General features: G+C 50.9%; 1 protein-coding gene across 2 annotated transcripts; it reads right to left on the reverse strand.

The window, feature by feature from the left end:
• Nucleotides 1–238: 238 nt before the first annotated feature.
• On the reverse strand, nt 239–16,484 carry LOC133344646 (receptor activity-modifying protein 1-like). Of its 2 annotated transcripts, XM_061554675.1 has the most exons (4): nt 16,289–16,484; nt 15,864–15,994; nt 5,438–5,576; nt 239–3,939 (listed from the first exon to the last, which is right to left on the reverse strand). In XM_061554675.1, exons 2-4 carry the CDS (start codon nt 15,898–15,900, stop codon nt 3,684–3,686), a joined length of 432 nt encoding a protein of 143 aa, XP_061410659.1. In that variant the 5' UTR covers nt 15,901–15,994; nt 16,289–16,484; the 3' UTR covers nt 239–3,683. The 2 variants fall into 2 exon arrangements, with proteins under 2 accessions (XP_061410659.1, XP_061410658.1); XM_061554674.1 differs by having other exon boundaries at nt 15,864–16,484.
• Nucleotides 16,485–17,381: the final 897 nt, after the last annotated feature.

Genomic DNA, 17,381 nt, shown 5'->3' on the forward strand with positions numbered 1-17,381 from the left:
TGTTCCTATTTTCCACGTCCCCCCCCCCCACCCCCTCCTCCGCAAAGCTACCTACATCTGCAAAAAGCTTTCACAGCTGCTGCTCCTTCCTTTGCTGGAGATTATAGCGCTGCCTACACCATGACAGAGGACAGATGTGGCCTTTCCAAAACACCGTGCCACTTGCCTCCATCACATTATCTGTTCATCAGCAAAGAAAAAAGCCTCCCCTTGAATCATCATCAACAGGAAGCATTCCTCGCAGGAACGTCACGATCTGATTATTAAAATCCATTCCTAAAACTCACTCGCATCGCAGTGTGCATGCTACAACCCATTATTTACGATGCGTACGAAACGGTGTACTCAAACGTTACATTTAGACAACTGGAACAGCCAATAAACAACAGAAGCGAGACGGTACAATACGACGAAATAACAATAAATGTTGAGAATCGAATCGCGATCCCGAATCGTGACCTCGAATCGTGACAATCCATAAAATCACAACAACATTCGGAATCAATTATCGCATCCACAATTCCTGCTTAGGGTGGAGAGGGGGGGTTATGCAGTGGCTAGCGCACTGCGCTATGAACCGACTCGGCAACCTGAGTTAGATTCCTGGCCACGGCTAATATCAGTGGCAAATCTAAACAGATTCTTCAGATTTATCTAAACAGATTCTCACCCCCCTCGCCCCCCACCATTCTCCCCACCACTCTCCCCACCAACCCCCCTAGCCCTCCCACCAAGCCAATCCACACTGCCCAAACAGCAGCATATTGATAAACATCTGCCAGTAATCATTGTATTATTAATGCCTGCTTTTCTCAAAGGCCTCTCCATCTCACACTTAAAGCAGATACATATGCATCCTTGGTGAGAATATTTCGTGCTCACAACAAGGACCTCCCCTGCTCACCCCAAAGGGGTTACGTGGCCCTGAATGGTCCCTAGTTAATAGTGCTTAGCCTCAAGACCCAACATTGTTGACACGTTGCAGGCCCCCGTGTTGATTGGCACGAGCTATCGCCCCAAAGCCAACGGGATCCATTCCACCCTCGTTGTTCGACCGTAATGAGCAGATGGGATGGACCGTAGCGACGAGACAATTTGCACGGAGCAAATCAATGGCTCGATTCCCAAAGCCACCCGTGGATTCCTAACGAGGAATTACCAAAGTGCTCCATGTTTGCATTAAAATGGACGATCTTAAAGGCTCCGTGACACGGTCGTTCGAAGTGCGGGCTCATTGTGGGTCGGTTTCTACGGTTCCGAATCGCAAAAAAAGTGCTGAAATCACCTCCAACGACTTAAACGAGCCATCCGGATTATCCTGAGCAACGGGATAAGGCAATACGTGTCGATGGATTCTCATTTGCTTAAGTAATTCACGTTAATATTAATTGATCTTGATTGATTTTATGAATGTAATTATTAGAGAGGTGGCTGGGTGGCTCAGGCGAGAAATCACTGCGGTGGCACTGCTGAGAACCTCTGGGTTCAGCCGACTGCGATGAAACCTGGTTCTCAAGTGAAACGTGGCTCTCAAGTGAAACGTGGTTCTCCAGTAAAACCTGGTTTTGGTTCTCAGGTGAAACCTGGTTCTCAAGTGAAACCTGGTTCTGGTTCTCAAGTGAAAGAGAGCGCAGGCAACGGCTCGACTAAAAAAAAGAGACTATATCTTTTTTAAAAACGTAATATTAAATCTGTTTTTTACATTGAACATGCCAAAAAGAAAACCCAGTTCTGATTTCCACGTGGCAATCATCTCGACGGCAAAGAACACTCGTTTCTTTAGAACCGCTTTTTGTGTTAAGTTTGTTTCCCTTGCCCCACACCTCTGATTATCGACGGTCGGCTACGTACGGTGCGAAAGAAGTTCTACATACGGTGCGCAGACATATACGTACAGTACAAGGACACAATGGGAAAGAACAGCGCCCCAAGTGCGGGCGATAAACCACTGGCATGAATTTCAGAAGTAGATCTGCGGTACCTCCCTCCGTATGCTGTTCTCTAACTCACGGTGGGGAAGGGGAGAGAATTCCGAATGAAAAAATGTTTCGTCCCATGACACCGGCGGTCAAAATTGGAATGAAATTGGTGGGGGAGGGGGGGGGAGGGAAAATAAAACGCAAAAATTGTGGGCTAAAGAGAAGAGCCGCATTATAAAACATCTCTTTGGCATTCGTTCGTTAGAGCACGGCGAGAACGCGCGTTAAATGAGCGCACGTGGTCTGGCACGCGGCACTTAAAGTCACGATCGAGCCAGCGTCGTTGACACAGCACGCGGCGCACGGCTGTAGCGGCTCCCGTTGGCGTGTCCGCTCGCTCCGACTTCTCTCCGGCGGCGTCTCGAGGTGAACGCCACCCGAATGATGGACGCACTGGGTGGGTGCACTGCGGCCGCTCACGGCAAGTCGGGAAGGAACGACTCTAAACTATTTTTTTATTTTATCGGGTAAGGTCCACTGAGCTATGCAGCTCTTTGTCCGAAGCGACTTGGCTATCACAAACGATAGCTCAACGAAGTGACTTATCACGTGCAACTTTATAGCAGCCAAATACTCTAAACGCATGATGTTTCATAATCAGAATTTTTCTTTATTTATACTGGATAAATCTATGAGCTGTGGAGCTATTTTATACATATGTCCAGTAGGGACGGGTCAGAAAGTTACAATAACATATGTGGGGGAGGAAAGCCGGAGGACCTAGAGAAAAATGCACACAACCACGGGGAGAACACGCAAACTCCAAATATACAGGCGTCAAGGTTGGGATCGAACCTACGACCTCCTGTATACCAGGCAAGGTAGTTAACATCTCGCCACCGCGGCGCTCCACATGGGCAAGCGGTGTTCTAGAATCCCATGATCCTTGTTGTCTTTGTATAAGTTAATTTGAAACGTGGCTTCTCCATCAAAGTATGGCACGTAAAATAACAAAACACTCTTTCATGATTACCGTTTCTTTCGTCCCCATCATCATCGTCATTCTTATTTTTAAAGCAAAAATTAAACCGTCACCACTTCACCGTTTCCATCCACAACATCGTTGCAATACTTCCTGTCGCAATTTATAGAAAAAAAATGTTTTGTCCGAACAGTTATATATAAGCGGAAGCGTCCATTTGACCGTGGCAACGGCCCACTTTGGTCACGAGACTCGAACAGTCCCGGACCGCGTGTTCATCTTCCTTGCCCTCCTCCCCACGTGCCACGTGAACTCCACTGGGGGGGGGGGGGGGTGCAGCCCCCTGGGTCCGTAGGTCATTGCCGATCGCAGCCGTCGATATATAAAGGGCCTTGCCGAGTAAGGCTCACTATGGTCCCGGTCTGGCCCCCAGAGTGTATCATCATCAGCATCATCACCGTCACCGTCGTGATCATATTCATGAAAAAAACACAACGCATTACACAGCATCAGCATTGTAGTGATCAGTGGAGAAGGGCACGAGTTAGTCCAACGTGGAACCTCCGCAGAAAAGTGCCCAATGCTGCGATGTCTTCCTGCACCGATGTCCAACCCGGGTTTCGCCTCGCAGCAAACCACGACCCCCCACCCCCCGCCATCCCATCCCCTCTCTTCATCTCTCGCGTGCTGAGCGCACCTCCTGTCCCACTCACAACCCCATCCCCAGCAGCAGCAGCAGCATCCCCTCCTGCTCCTCCGCCCCATCATCCTCCTCCCGCTGCTCAGTCACCGCCCTCGCTGCGCTTGCTGCACCACACGACGAGGCCTGCGGCCACCGTGGTGAGGACCATGGGCACCGAGATGAAGAGCGCGAGGATCTCCTCGGGCGGGTCGCGCAGAGAGCTCGACTCCGTCACGCAGCCCGACAGCTGCTGGCGGTGGACCTCCACGAAGAAGCTGTCCACCTCGTGATTGGGCCAGAAGCAATGCTGCCACGACGCGGCCTTCTGCGTGCAGTGCGACAGGGACTCGTAGTGGCTGCGGTGGCGGCGACGGGCACACAGAGGGCCGGGGATGAAGGGGGGAGGGCAGTGAGGGGGGTGGGGGCAGAGGGAGCAGGGGGCGGACGGGGTAGGGAAGGTGACCTCGGAGTTAAAGCTCAAGACACGATGCGTTGCTGGAGCCAGGGCTGCCCGGCAGGCTTCTCGGAGGCACTGGGGGCTGGAGGTGTACGTGGGCCGAACGCTGTTGTCTAGCCCTCCTCTCACAACAACGAGCGCAGTGCCAGGCGGCTAAAACGCAGCAAGTTGACACAGCAGGCGGCACAGGTGATGCATCTGCTAGTCATCTCAGTCAGTCAACCTATGGCCTCTGGGTCTTTCCCGTACACCTGCGAGCGGACATTCGACACTTCACGTGGACTTAAAGTGCACATAGCCTTGCACTAGCGCCGTGGTGATGTCACTGCCGCTCCGTGGCGAATGGTGGTTGTGGTTGTAACCCAATGTGCGTGTGCGTGAGTGCGCGGTTCAGATAATCGCCACTGGTGTCGAACAGCAAATGCCCCCAAGAGTCGGTTAAGGCGATGTGGTGGAGGGGGGGGGGGTCTTTGTCTTTGGTGTGAAAAGTTTCTCTCCCGGTCAGCGGCCAGACACGTCCTTCATCCCTCTGGGGCCGACACTATACGTGCGGTAGTTGTTCCATGGCCAAACTCGATCCTGTCATGGAACCGTGGAATTTACACCACTGGTCCCGGGGCACTTAACAGGAGGTGACGAGTGCCACCCCACGCTTGTTTGAGTCGGAAGCCACGGGGGGCTTTTTTTATTTTTAATCGGATAAGCCGCGCAAATCTTGCGAGTAAATTGTTTTTAGTTTCGCTCATGTTCCTGTTCCGCGAGAAGTCGCCCGCCTGGCGGGGTTTGCCTTCCTGTTTTTAACGTGCCTTGCACAATCGCGCAAGCGTTCACGGTTTTTTGGCGTTTGAAAAGTGTCGTGCTTGAGGTCCTGCTAATGTCCTGTGCTACTGCGCTGGCTTGGCCAGCAAGTTGAGCGTCGTCGTCTCTTCGTCGGCCGCGTGACTCGGTGCGGGAAGCTGTCTGGCCTCGTCGCTCCACACAGAGCTCCAGGTCTTGTAGACCCTGTGATCGTCACATTTGTTTTTGGCAACTGTGTCACCCCCTCGTTGAATGTTCTTTCAACCGAGAACTGCCCCCCCCCCCCCATTGCCTAGCGGCCCTAACCCAACATGGTTTCGGAAAAAGAAATGTTGTAAATAATGAACGGCAACATTTTAACCAAATGTCCATTTTGTCAGGTATCCTAACTGGCTAGCAACTGGTGTGCGTGTGTGTGTGTGCGTGTGTGTGTGCGTGTGTGTGTGTGCGTGCGTGTGTGCGTGTGTGTGTGCGTGCGTGCGTGTGTGCGTGTGTGTGTGTGTGCGTGTGTGTGCGTGTGTGTGCGTGTGTGTGTGTGCACGTGTGTGCGTGTGTGCGTGTGTGTGTGCGTGTGTGTGCGCGCGCCACGGGCTCCACACCTGTATATCAGAGACCAGTTGCAGCGCTCGAAGCTACTCAAGTTGCGCAGCTCGAACTCGAACTCGGGGAGGCAGAACTCGTCCATGGCGATGATCATACCCGTGGTGTTGCATGCGGCGCTCAGCGCCAGCGACAACACTGCGGCACACGGGAGACATGGGGCACATGGCACATGGGACACGAAGACAAAAAGATTCCACCCCGTAGAGCCTCTAACAAACCGTCCGGGGGGCCGGGTGTTGTGAGCGAGCCCCGTAACCTTTGAAGTTCCGTTCAAATATTCGCCGCTGTTGTTGCAGGTCGCGAGCGGGAATCAAACTCGTGTGGCCGGGTTCGTAGTGCGGTGCGCTAACACGCGACGAAGGCAAAGACGCTCCTCACACGCACCGCTACCGCTCCCCACATACATGTTTATATATACACACACACATACAAACCTATGCACTCATGTGCATATATCCATACAAAGACAAAGATCCTCCGTATAGCCTTTAACAGTCTGTAGAGGTAAGTGCTGTTAGCGAGCACCTATAGAGGCCAAAACGGTACACGAGGGGGTGCTTGGGCAGCACAACGCCCGACCGCCTTTGTCTCCCCAGTGGCGATGCTTACACACCCCACCAGGTACTCATTTAAGGCTGAGTCGACCTAGGGGAGGCCTAGAACCGGCTCAGATAATCGTCACCGGTGTTGGTGGCCGTGAGCGGGAATCGAACATAGGTCGCTGGGTTCGTAGCGCAGCGCGTTAACCGCTCCGCCACCGCTCCCCAACCACACTGGTCACAGACGTTGGGCACACGACAGGAGACACGTGGTGCAGGGCAGTGGTCGTCTAGAGATAGGGGGGGGGGGGTGCATTTGTAATTGTACTGTGCTCAGTCTATGTGTATGTATGTGTTGAACTTCTTTCGCGCCATACATAGCCAACCGTGCTAATCGAAGGTGTGGGGGAAGGACGCCAAACGAAACACAAAAAGCAGTTCTAACGAAATTAGTTTTCAATCCAGTCAAAGATTTATAAGAAATAATCATCTGCCCGAGCCGACTTGTGCCAGAGGTATTTGACGAACGTTGATTCACATTTTGCAATATTTCTGATTTCGTTTGTAGCGCAGTTGTTTATATTTGCTTCATTGCTGAAATTTTATTTTAATTTCGTGTCATTTTGGTGACCCGATTCACTGGCTACAAATGAGACTCCTATCGTGGTATCTCCAGTTCTTACCCAGTAACACAACAATCAACGTGAACCTGAGGTGCTGACAGGCCATGGGACATGGATGGCAGCTAGTTACACGGGTAATATTTCACATATACTATCACCATCACCAGTGAACCATGGTCCACCCTAAACCGCATCCGCACAAACCATGGCAGATGCGGATACCTGATGCAGAAATGGAAAAATAAAAACCTTCCAGTATGCGACTGTGGTCATCCACAACATTCCGTACAGTGTATGACTCCGCAATGCCCCGATCCACAAATAAACGAAGGAGACATCACGGTGACACACTCCGCTGCTCCTGACGCGCTCATCGGGCTGGAACACCTGAACGTGAAACGTGCTCGTTGCTCTGCAGCTACATCGGCAGCCGTGCGAAAAACGAACAAGTGAAACCAATCTGGATTTGAAGCTTTCGTGATTGCAGGTTATTTCGGTAAAGTCACATAGGTAGATTATTTTTTTCGATGTAAAGCTTTCGTGACTGCAGGGATTCATCTTCTTGGTTCTTTCGTAAAAATCTCCCCGACAGACCTGTTCTTCACCTGAGGACGGCTGCTTGCGTTGTGGCCGAAACGTCGTGAGAATTATTTTATTATGTTTTATTTTTATTATTTTATTATTTCCCTTCTACGTGACTTTACCGAAAGAACCAAGAAGATTATTTTTGGTTTTATTTTTCTACCTATGTGACTTTACCGAAAGAACCAAAGAGTAAATGAAACCATGTTTGTCGCCTGCCGTGGTGTTTGGCGATAATGCTGATGGGATGGTGCTGGAACACACCGCCGCGTCAAATTATGTCATATTGCCACGCGTCGTATTCTATCCGCAAATCGTGACTTAGGAGAGTGATTGGTTGACGTTCGAGTATTTTTTTTAAGGCGACACTACAATGGTGAATGGAAATCTATGAATTATCTCAGCGCCCTTTGTTGTACGGTAGTTGGGTGCAGCAGATTGCACAGCCAAGCGCCTTGTCCTGCTGCTTGAGTCGTTAGGCTGAGAGCAGTCGTCTGGCTTTCGTCAACGTCACTAAAGCCTCCTGTAGACTTGGAGTTTGCGTGTCATCTCTCTCTCTCTCCCTGTGGTCTCTCTCTCCCTGTGGATTGTTCTCCCGGGTCCTCCGGAGTTTTTTCCCCTCCACATTCAGAATCAACGTCACGCGTTCAGAGCATTTGGGCTGCAAAACATAACCAGGCGACCAGCCACTTCGTTGAGATGTCATTTGTGGAAAGCCAGGTCGCTTCTGAAAAAGAGCAACATTTTCTCAGGGTGCCTTACACCTGGTGAAATAAAAACAAAAAACTAGTTTAGTTTAAAGCGGTTGCAAGTGGTAACTGGTGACGCAGCGTGGTTTGCGTGGCCCCTGGGTGCTTCGGCGGTCCAATGTCCCTCGCTCTTCAGAGCCCAGGGCCTGCCCCCCCCCAGCCCCGGGCACCCCCCCCCCCCCGCTCCTTCCGTGCCCCTCCCTCCCGACCCCTGCCCCCAGCCGGTGGGTCCCAGCCCAATGTCACAGGCTGCCCACTGAGTCGCAGCGTTTCTCTCCGTAGACACGTATAGGTTCATTTACGAAACCAGATATATTTTTTATTTGACCAGGTAAGGCCCACTGAGCTATACTGCTCTTTTTGTCAGAAGCGACCTGGTCACAAATGATCGCTCACCGAAGTGGCTTATCACGTGGAAATGTATTGCAGCCAAATACTCCGAGCGGCATGTTTCTAAGTGTGGAGGGGGGAAAACCGGAGGAAAAAAATCCACGTTAACACGGGGAGAACATGCAAACTCCAAATTTACGGCAGGTGTCAGGATCGGGATCGAATCCACGACCTTCGGTGTACCAGGCGAGGTAGTTAACATCTCGCCACCGTGGCGCCCCATATATTAGACGCGTCCACGGAAGCTCTGGGTGGAAACCAATGCAACACAAACAGCAGATACCTTATAAAGACAGCGAGGCAGATTTGTCAAAACAAATTTCAACTGAGGGCGCAACATAGACTAAACGTAATGTTGAAGTTTAAATTGATGGTTCGATACAGAAAAAAAAAACTGTCTTCTCAAAATAAGTTACACATTCCTATATACTGTGTGCAAACTTAAAGTCTCGTATTCCAAATGGAGACACAACCGAGATATAAAGGGTAAAAATGCAATGCATACAATGTAAATGCGAGTTCAACTGGACATAGCAGAGGCAATTCAAAATGAGGTACGATTTCAAATGAGATATAAGACGAGGTAAAATGTTAACAAATGTAATCTAAGAAACCCATGCTACGTTGTGTCCTGCATGTGACAGTATCCTTGCCTGCTGTGGTCGTGTCACAGAGAATACAATGTCGAGCACGGCATCCGCAGTTATCGGCGATGTTTTAGGCGGTCGCCCTTCTACAAAGTACAAGGGCCCACTAGGTGGCTGTGATTGCACCATGGTGACCGTGCCAGAACATGTGCCATTTGAGGGCACGTAAAGTGTGGGAGGCTTTCTGGCAGGCCAGGTCCAGACCCAGGTGTTACGGGTGAACTGAGATGACTGGCAGACGCACCACCTGTGCTCCCCGCCGTGCCAACTGGCTGTGTATGAGCCGCCCGGCGCTCCGCTCGTTACTTTGAGTGTCGCTCGTCTACTTCCAGTTGTTGTTAGAGGGCAAACTACCTCTCTGGTTTCGATCCCTCTGGTCTATCTGCTGTGAAGAAAGGCCAATGCCTAAAACATCACACGTCATAGTTGTTATTGACGAAAGGTGTTCATTTTTTTCGTGTAGTTGTTTGTTTATGTGCGCCACTGACAATTCAGCAGCAGTAGCAGCAACGGATACCTTGTTGAGGACAGGCAAAGGGACAGCATCTCCCTGCTGATGTCGCCAAGGATCATCAACCATCATCACGCGAACTGCGGTCATCCTCGCAGCAGTAGCAGCTGCGGCAGCGGCCTTTGACTGCTGCCCATCGGTCAAAGACGGCGGTCACCGCATCGCGCGCTTGCCGATGCGCTTCTGCGGCCGTCTGGAACGCTCTTCCTTCCGATATTAGGAAGCCGCTGGAGCCGTGCACTTTTACATCAATCAATCTAGCATCGACATCTCATTTCTTTGGAACTGATTTTTGTGTTTAGTTTGTTGTCCTTCCCCCGCACATCCAATTAACGAGGTTGGATATGTACAGCGCAAAATAAGTTCAACATACACGCATGCATACATACATCTCCACCATGCATCCCTATAGGAACGGCTCCAGAAACCCTCGTGCAGGGTGCGGTGTGCTGGGGAGGAGACGGTGATGAGATGGAGGGACCTGGAGCTATGGACCGGCCCTCGTGAGAAGAAGAGGTCAGATTGTGGGCGATAATCAACAAATGCCTTGGTCAAGAGTGGTGCGATATAACGCAATTAATGAGATTGGGATGTAGATAGCGTCTGAATGAAACTCCGTCTCAAGGCACCGTTCACTGGATAAAATAGGGGCAAATTATTAAATTGAGGGCCACCAAAATTGGAGCTATTTTATATATATTAAAATATTTTACAAAAAATATATTTTATATACGCAGGGTATCGATTAAGGTGTCACCCACCAATAGGGACCCACACTAATACAGCTGAATGAGCAGGGTCAGTTAAGACAAAGAACCCCCGTATAGCCGTAACAGAATGTTGGAGCAAGTGCCGTCGTGCGAGTCTCTTGTCTCTAACCACCCACAAGTCCTGCACACAGCGTTGGTGTGCGGTGTTTTTTTCTTCAATATTTTGCTGTCTTTTCTTGGATTTTCTGTTTGCACTCAGTCACATATTCACTTTAAGATGTTTTTTTGTTCATGTTTTTATTTTTTGTTTGTTGCCGTTGCACCCGATTCAAGAGCCGAATGGCTCACATGGCTATACCTGATAAATGAACTTGAACTTGAAGTCCTGCGTGGAGTCCTAGGGCCTAGAGCCAGACACTTCACTCGTCGCTACCACTGGAGGTGGCAGAACTCTCGCGGTTCCAGTTTCTTTACGAGGCCAATAACAGCGAATTGTGTGATGACTCACTGAAGTTAGTGGCGTTATCAGATAATTCACACTCTTGTTGACCGTATAAATAAATCGGTGCAACGCGTAGGTTTTCATGAGCAATATTATCCAAAATAAAGGGATATTTTGGGTTAGATCGCGTGAACATAAATGTGTCGTTTAACCCACCACCACCCGGCACAGCCCATCAGTAAGGTTTGTCACGTCAACAAAAGTTACTACTTCGGCACACCGGTGTGTTGGAGAGTAAACCCACAACATTTAACAAATAAACGCGTCCGACTATAGTCTTTGCAACCCTTACGCCGGCTACCGATTAATCTTGCTCTGGCTCGTGGACCGAGTGCTTCGAGACATTCCTCCGGCGTTCGCCGGCATCGAGAGAGGAGTTGATTGTCGCGAACGCGTCTCTTGACGGAGCCCACTTGAAGCTCTCCTCGAGCTTTTCAGTGGTAGGTGAGGAAAAAAAAAAGAGACTCGAGCATATATAAGGTGTCTGTTGTGAGTCATTTCAACCGCAGGGGCTTAAACCGCCGTCTAATTATAACCGCTCAACAATGGAAGGGGACTCCCATGGGATGCCCGCTATTTTCAGGGAGTGCGAGAACAAAGTCACCGATTGAGGGCAGCTCTCGGGAGCACGGAGCGGCGTCTACGCGCCACGCCTCCTCTCAAGACGCGGGACGGAGGCGGTGGGCCACGTGCACCAGGAGGTAAGGATGCGATGCCGTTGGCCACGTGCACCACGAGGTAAGGATGCGATGCCGTTCTTATATAAAAAGAGGGTAACGGGTGATGGGTTCTTTTTAAATCCTTTATATTAAGTTCGCTTGCTTGCTTGCTTGCGTGCTTGCGTGCTTGCTTGCTTACTTACGACCGTGCAAATCTTTCGGTCGTTTTTTAACCCACTTCCCGTGATCCAATCGAGCTGACATTTTGCACACAGACTCGTTGTGCGTGACAATTAATTTTCGTGTAATTTTTTTCCCAAATTGTTACACTGTTTAGGGGCATTTTTAAAAATATTTAATTACCAATTGCTTAATGCTGGCAGACAATCATCTGACCCATAGGTGGCAGCCATCTCAAGCCAGAGGACGAGAGGACTCTAGCCGCCACGCATATAAAAGATTTAGAGTGAAAAACTTAGTTTTTACGGGTTAATTTTTTCTCTACATGGTTCATACGGTTGTTGTTTTCTCTCTCTCTCTCTACACACAAAACATGCATTTCGGGTATTTTGCTGCTGTAAATTTCCACACGATACGCCACTTCGTCGGGCTACCGTTTGTGGCAGCCAAGGCGCACCTGAAGAAGAGCAACGCAGCTCAATGGGCCTCACCTGGTAAAATAAAATATAACGTTTTGGGTTGTTTTAGAGTCGTGGGCGAAGGAGAAGTGGAAGTTATTCAGGCCGGACTCGAACGTGAGGTGCAGGGAGTCGACAGCGCGGGTGGCTGGCGGAGATGGGTTTCATTTCCAGAGCGTGGGGATAAAAGTTCCAAGTGGTTATTTTTTAAATGTTTTATACCATTCAGAACTTCTCTCCCACGGCACCAACTCCGGAGTGGTTTTGTGACTCGTAAAGTTACAATGCAGAACTACGAGGATAGAGTCTGTGGCCACGCAGGGGCGTTTACAAAACAGGGGCAAAAGGCGACGCTGGCAAGATAGGCCGCAGTTGATGATTCATTCAAAGCGTCGATACATATCCCCTCTGCCACGTGTGGTTGTTGTCCCTTTCCGCAGTCGTATCCCGATTGTGCTTTGTCAGCTCGTTACTCGAAGAAGCCATCGGGAACTCTCTCTCTCTCTCTCTCCGAGCAGCGCAGAAGCTTCGTGTCAGAGACGAGTTCACGGACGCTGATATCGTTGAGCTACCTCTGAGATCCTTTCAAGTGGCCTCTGGTTGACACAGCAAGGCGGTGGTGGCGGTGGTGGGGGGGGGGGGGGCAGCACTCCCCCAACCGTCACACCCCTGAGAGTAGTCGTCGTCGCATTACAGTCAAACCGATATGTGTAATTCTCAGAGCTCGGATTTAGCCAATTTTAGTGCAGAACCAAATTTCATGTGATGGGGGGGTTATTTTTTTTTCACTCTTTGGTGACCGGGTTGAGACCATCAACCCACTGCACTCGAGAACCCGAGTTTGACGACAGACGGCTGCCGAAATTTGGCAGAGCCCGATATCTCAGCGCTCTGGCCTCTGAATCACCCAGCCATCAATTTGAATTCGTTTATATCAATGGCCTGCGATGAGCGGGCACAAAGCGTTTGGCGGAGCGCGCTACAAACCCATGGCCTGAGATGAATTCCTGATCGTGGAGTGTGCTATCTGAACCGCTCCTGGGGTCCCTCACTTGACCACGTTAGCCAGCGTGGTGAAGTATGGTCAGACTACTCCTATGAACACCAACAGCTTGGAGAAGCCTCAGTGCAGCAGTCGATCGACAAAGGATTGAAAATGTCCGATCGATATTTCTGGACTATGTTATTCTTGGCCTTCATATGTTCTATGCCATTGTTATATTACCTTTATATGCGCGTCTTCTTTCCGTAACTGCTCTAATCTTTGTACTTTACTCACACAAAAAAAAACAACATTGCCACATTCATCTTGATCACCGCCTTTACAGCACAAATATTGACACACGGTTAGTCGACGTCTCGGGAAATGGCCCTTCGTCAGCAGAAAGAGGCACATACTGCAGAGGGGGTGACTCATAGCTAGAGATCACAGTTTACAGGTTACGCCTAAGCATTTAAGAAAGTTGATTAAAAAAATTAACACTTTTTAATCGACTTCAAAAACTGCATCGTGGAATTTTTATATATATAAAAGTGTGCGCTTGTGCAGCACTGCTCACCGCAGTCACTCAACGCAGAGGCACTCGGATGAATCTAGGGGGTGAGAGCGCCGACTCGGGCAACCACTCAGAAACCTGAGTTCGAATCCAGGCGCTCTCAGTCGCCCGCGATTCAACCTCGCGCGGTAGCGAGCTGACGGCGCGGGACTGGTCAGCGAACGGCCGCTCAAAAAAGAGGAATCATCACATGCAGCGTTGGGTTTCGAACCTTCTCGCGCCCAAGTTCCGGGCTCTGAGAAGCACGCGCACACGCGCACGCACAGCAGCGGTCGCAACCGGGTACCCGATACCCGTACCCTACCCGATACCCGGCTACCCGTACCCGGCCGGGTACGGGTACCCATTTGCGACCCTGCTGCGGCCGGGTACGGGTACGGGTAGGCCGTGAGTCACTGGTGAGTAACCGTTTGTCACTAATTTCCCAACGTCTTGACTCTTCTCACAATTCAAGTTCCTAGAATCAACCCACCTGCGCCGGCAACATGGCTTCATCCCAGAGGTCGCAATCGGGTACCCGTACCCTACCCGATACCCGGCCGGGTACGGGTAGCCGGGTATCGGGTAGGGTACGGGTACCCGTTTTCGACCCTGGTGCGGCGGGTACGCACAGAGGTCGGTCGGTTTGACAAACCGTCTCGCGACAAAGAGTGCATGGTGGGAGTGGTTGTGCCTCGTCGCTCCGCAAGAGGGTTCAACGTTGTGCGTTGAACTTCTTTCGCACCGTGCGTAGCCAACCGTGCTAATGGGAATGCTAGTGCTGCTACTCGAAGGGTGCTTTAGGATAAAAAAAAAATCCCGCGAAGAACATCGTTCTCCCAGACGTGAGCGGTACTACATCTGCTCTGTGAGATTTCCGAGTGGATTCCCCTTCTCATGACGCGTTCCCGACGGCACATTCGCGATGTAAATAAAAAAACAACACCAATATTGCACAAGTTGTTGTTGTTTGTACCCCTCCGTGTGTGCGGCACATTGCAGCCTTTAACATCCCAAAGCGTCCAGAGAGTAGAACGGCGCCAGTGCCGATGGGTATGGGAGCTGGTTATGAAGAATGTCGACTTGGTTAATCGATCACGCGAATGACGCAATTTCACTTGGAAGACATTGAATCGAGGTGCACGTGATGGATATTCACGGCAGGATTTCGCACTCTGAAGTTCCCAGCAGAGCCTCTGCGCTGCATTAGCGAGGCTATTAATAATCCCTGTTGTTGAGTTTCTGTGTCGAGACATCGCTGGGAGTGCATGGCAACTCGCCTTATCTCTCTCGGCAGGCGAGTGTAGCTAGGTAGGTGTATGCGAAGGTAGGCAGGTAAATGGATGTATAGGTCGGTTAGTGGATACGCACATAGGTAGGTGAGTGGGTATGCAGGTAGGTAAGTGTATACGCAGATTGGTAGGTGAGTGGGTATGCAGGTAGGTAAGTGTATACGCAGATTGGTAGGTGAGTGGGTATGCAGGTAGGTAAGTGTATACGCAGATTGGTAGGTGAGTGGGTATGCAGGTAAGTAAGTGTGTACGCAGATTGGTAGGTGAGTGGGTATGCAGGTAAGTAAGTGTATACGCAGATTGGTAGGTGAGTGGGTGTGCAAGTAGGTAAGTGTATACGCAGATTGGTAGGTGAGTGGGTATGCAGGTAAGTAAGTGTATACGCAGCATGATAGGTGAGTGGGTATGCAGGTAGGTAAGTGTATACGCAGATTGGTAGGTGAGTGGGTATGCAAGTAGGTAAGTGGATACGCAGTAAGGGAGGTAGGTAAATAGTAAGGCAGATAGCCAGGCATGTAGGCAGGTAGTGGTGCAATGCAGCATGGGGAAAAACACACGCTTGGGATGACTCCGGAGGGACAGACAGGTGAGCACGTGGATTTGAGGACACACGCAACAGATAAGTAAGGCGGGACTTGCGCGGGACATTCCGCGAGAAGAGATGATCGCCGTGGCGGGATAGGTAGATAAGTGGGTAATGCAGGTAAGTAGGTAAGTAGGCAGGTAGGCAGATATCCAGGCAGGTAGGTATGTTTATAGGTAGATAGCTAGGCGGTTAGGTAGGGGTGCATGCAGGCATAATAGCTCGGCAGGTGTGTGCTATGTCGACGTGTCGTAATGCAGGTAAGTAGGTACGGTACACTCGTATGTGATCAGGTTACTTTCATGATGTAGAAATGTAGGCGGGTAGGTAGGTACACAGGTAGGCAGATATCCAGGCAGGTAGGTACGTTTGTAGGTAGGTATATATGTAGAACGATAGGTAGGCGTAGAGGTAGGTACATAGGCAGGTCGGTAGGTCGGTAGTAAAGGAATAAGAACTCACCTAGTAGTCCCAGGACGCGAAGAACGTGTGGACCCATATTGCCCAGCAGCAGCAGACTTCTCACCACTCCCGATACCGATCTCCCTGCGTCTCGCTCTCTTGCACTCCACGTGCGTCCTCTGCTGCTCTCTCTGCGTTGAAGAGCAGCAGCAAGAGCAGCAGCAGCAGGAGCAGCAGCAGGAGCAAGCGAGCGAGAGCCGGAGACCGTGAGAGTGTCAGCCCGCGGCTTCCTCCTCTCGCTCAACGTGGCTCGCGCCGGCCAGAAGTGGAACCAAACACGGCACTCGCGAAGCCACTTTCAGCTGAATCAAAAGTGTGCCTTGCGTGTGTCTGTGTGTCAACGTGTATGCGTGTGTCAGTGTCTGTGTGTGTGTGTGTCTCTCTCTCTATTGTGAAGTGCAAAGTCTTGGATTGAGGCAGCTCACAGAGAGGTTCCCAGCGAGACACTGGAGTGGAGGGAGAGCTCTCGGGTCGTGTGAATTAGCCTCGAGTAGAGAGAGTCATGTTTCCTTCGGGGAGGGAGGGAGGGGAAGGGGCGGTGTGGAGAGCGTAGGGGAGGGAGGAGGATGTGGTTGTGGTGGTGGTGACGGCGGCACGAGGGGGTTGGGTGAGTGTCGGTGGGTGGATGCTATGGGTAGCGAGTGGGTGGTAATATGGGGGAGTGGATGCTATGGGGAGGGAGTGGATAATATGGGGAGGGAGTGGGTGGTAATATGGGGAGGGAGTGGGTAATATGGGGAGGGAGTGGGTGGTATGGGGAGGGAGTGGGCGATATGGGTAGCGAGTGGGTGGTATGGGGAGGGAGTGGATGATTTGGGGGTCTGGATACTATGGGGAAGGAGTGGGTACTTTGAGGGAGTGGGTGATACGGGGACGGAGTGGGTGTTATGCGGAGCGCGTGAGTGCTATGGGGAGAAGAGAGGCGAGTATTGTTCGGAAAATATTCAAAGAGACGGGGAAGTTGAAATATTGAGTTGTGGTGCGTGTGTGTGACGAGTGCGTGTGACAGTGTGTGTGCATGCGTGCGATGGTGTGTGTGTGGGTGCGTGTGTGGGTGCACGAGATAATATACCGTATGCCTATTTTGGGGAGCTTTTGTGTGTGTGTGTGTGTGTACTTGTGTGGAGTGTGTATATGTGTGTGTGCGTGTTTGTCTGGGGAGCGGTGGTGTAGCGGTTAGCGCGCTGCGTTATGAACCCAGCGACCCGGGTTCGATTCCCGCTCACGGCCAACACCAGTGACGATTATCTGAACCGGTACTGGGCCTCTCCTAGGTCGACTCAGCCTCAAACGAGTACCTGGTGCGGTGTGTAAAAAAACATCTCTACGAGAGAGACAAAGGCGGCCGAGCGTGGTGATGGCCACCCACACCCCCTCGTGTGACGTTCTGGCCTTCACAGGTGCTCGCTAACATCACTTGCCCCAACAGTCTGTTCAGGCTATATGTGAGATTTTTGTCTTTGTATAAACATGCATGTGGGGAGTGGTAGCGGTGCTGTGAGGAGCGTCGTTGACTTC

The sequence above is a fragment of the Lethenteron reissneri genome, chromosome 20, assembly GCF_015708825.2.
Source record: "Lethenteron reissneri isolate LAM-NWPU_2019-01 chromosome 20, ASM1570882v1, whole genome shotgun sequence".
Lineage (NCBI taxonomy): Eukaryota > Metazoa > Chordata > Hyperoartia > Petromyzontiformes > Petromyzontidae > Lethenteron > Lethenteron reissneri.

Coding starts and splice junctions, on each gene's coding strand:
- LOC133344646 (XM_061554675.1), bottom strand. CDS start 15,900: ATGGGTCCACACGTTCTTCGCGTCCTGGGACTACTAG. Junction 5,577..15,863: donor TCGCGTCCTGGGACTACTAG/GTGAGTTCTTAT, acceptor CGTGTGCCGCAG/TGTTGTCGCTGGCGCTGAGC. Junction 3,940..5,437: donor AACTGGTCTCTGATATACAG/GTGTGGAGCCCG, acceptor CCGCCACCGCAG/CCACTACGAGTCCCTGTCGC.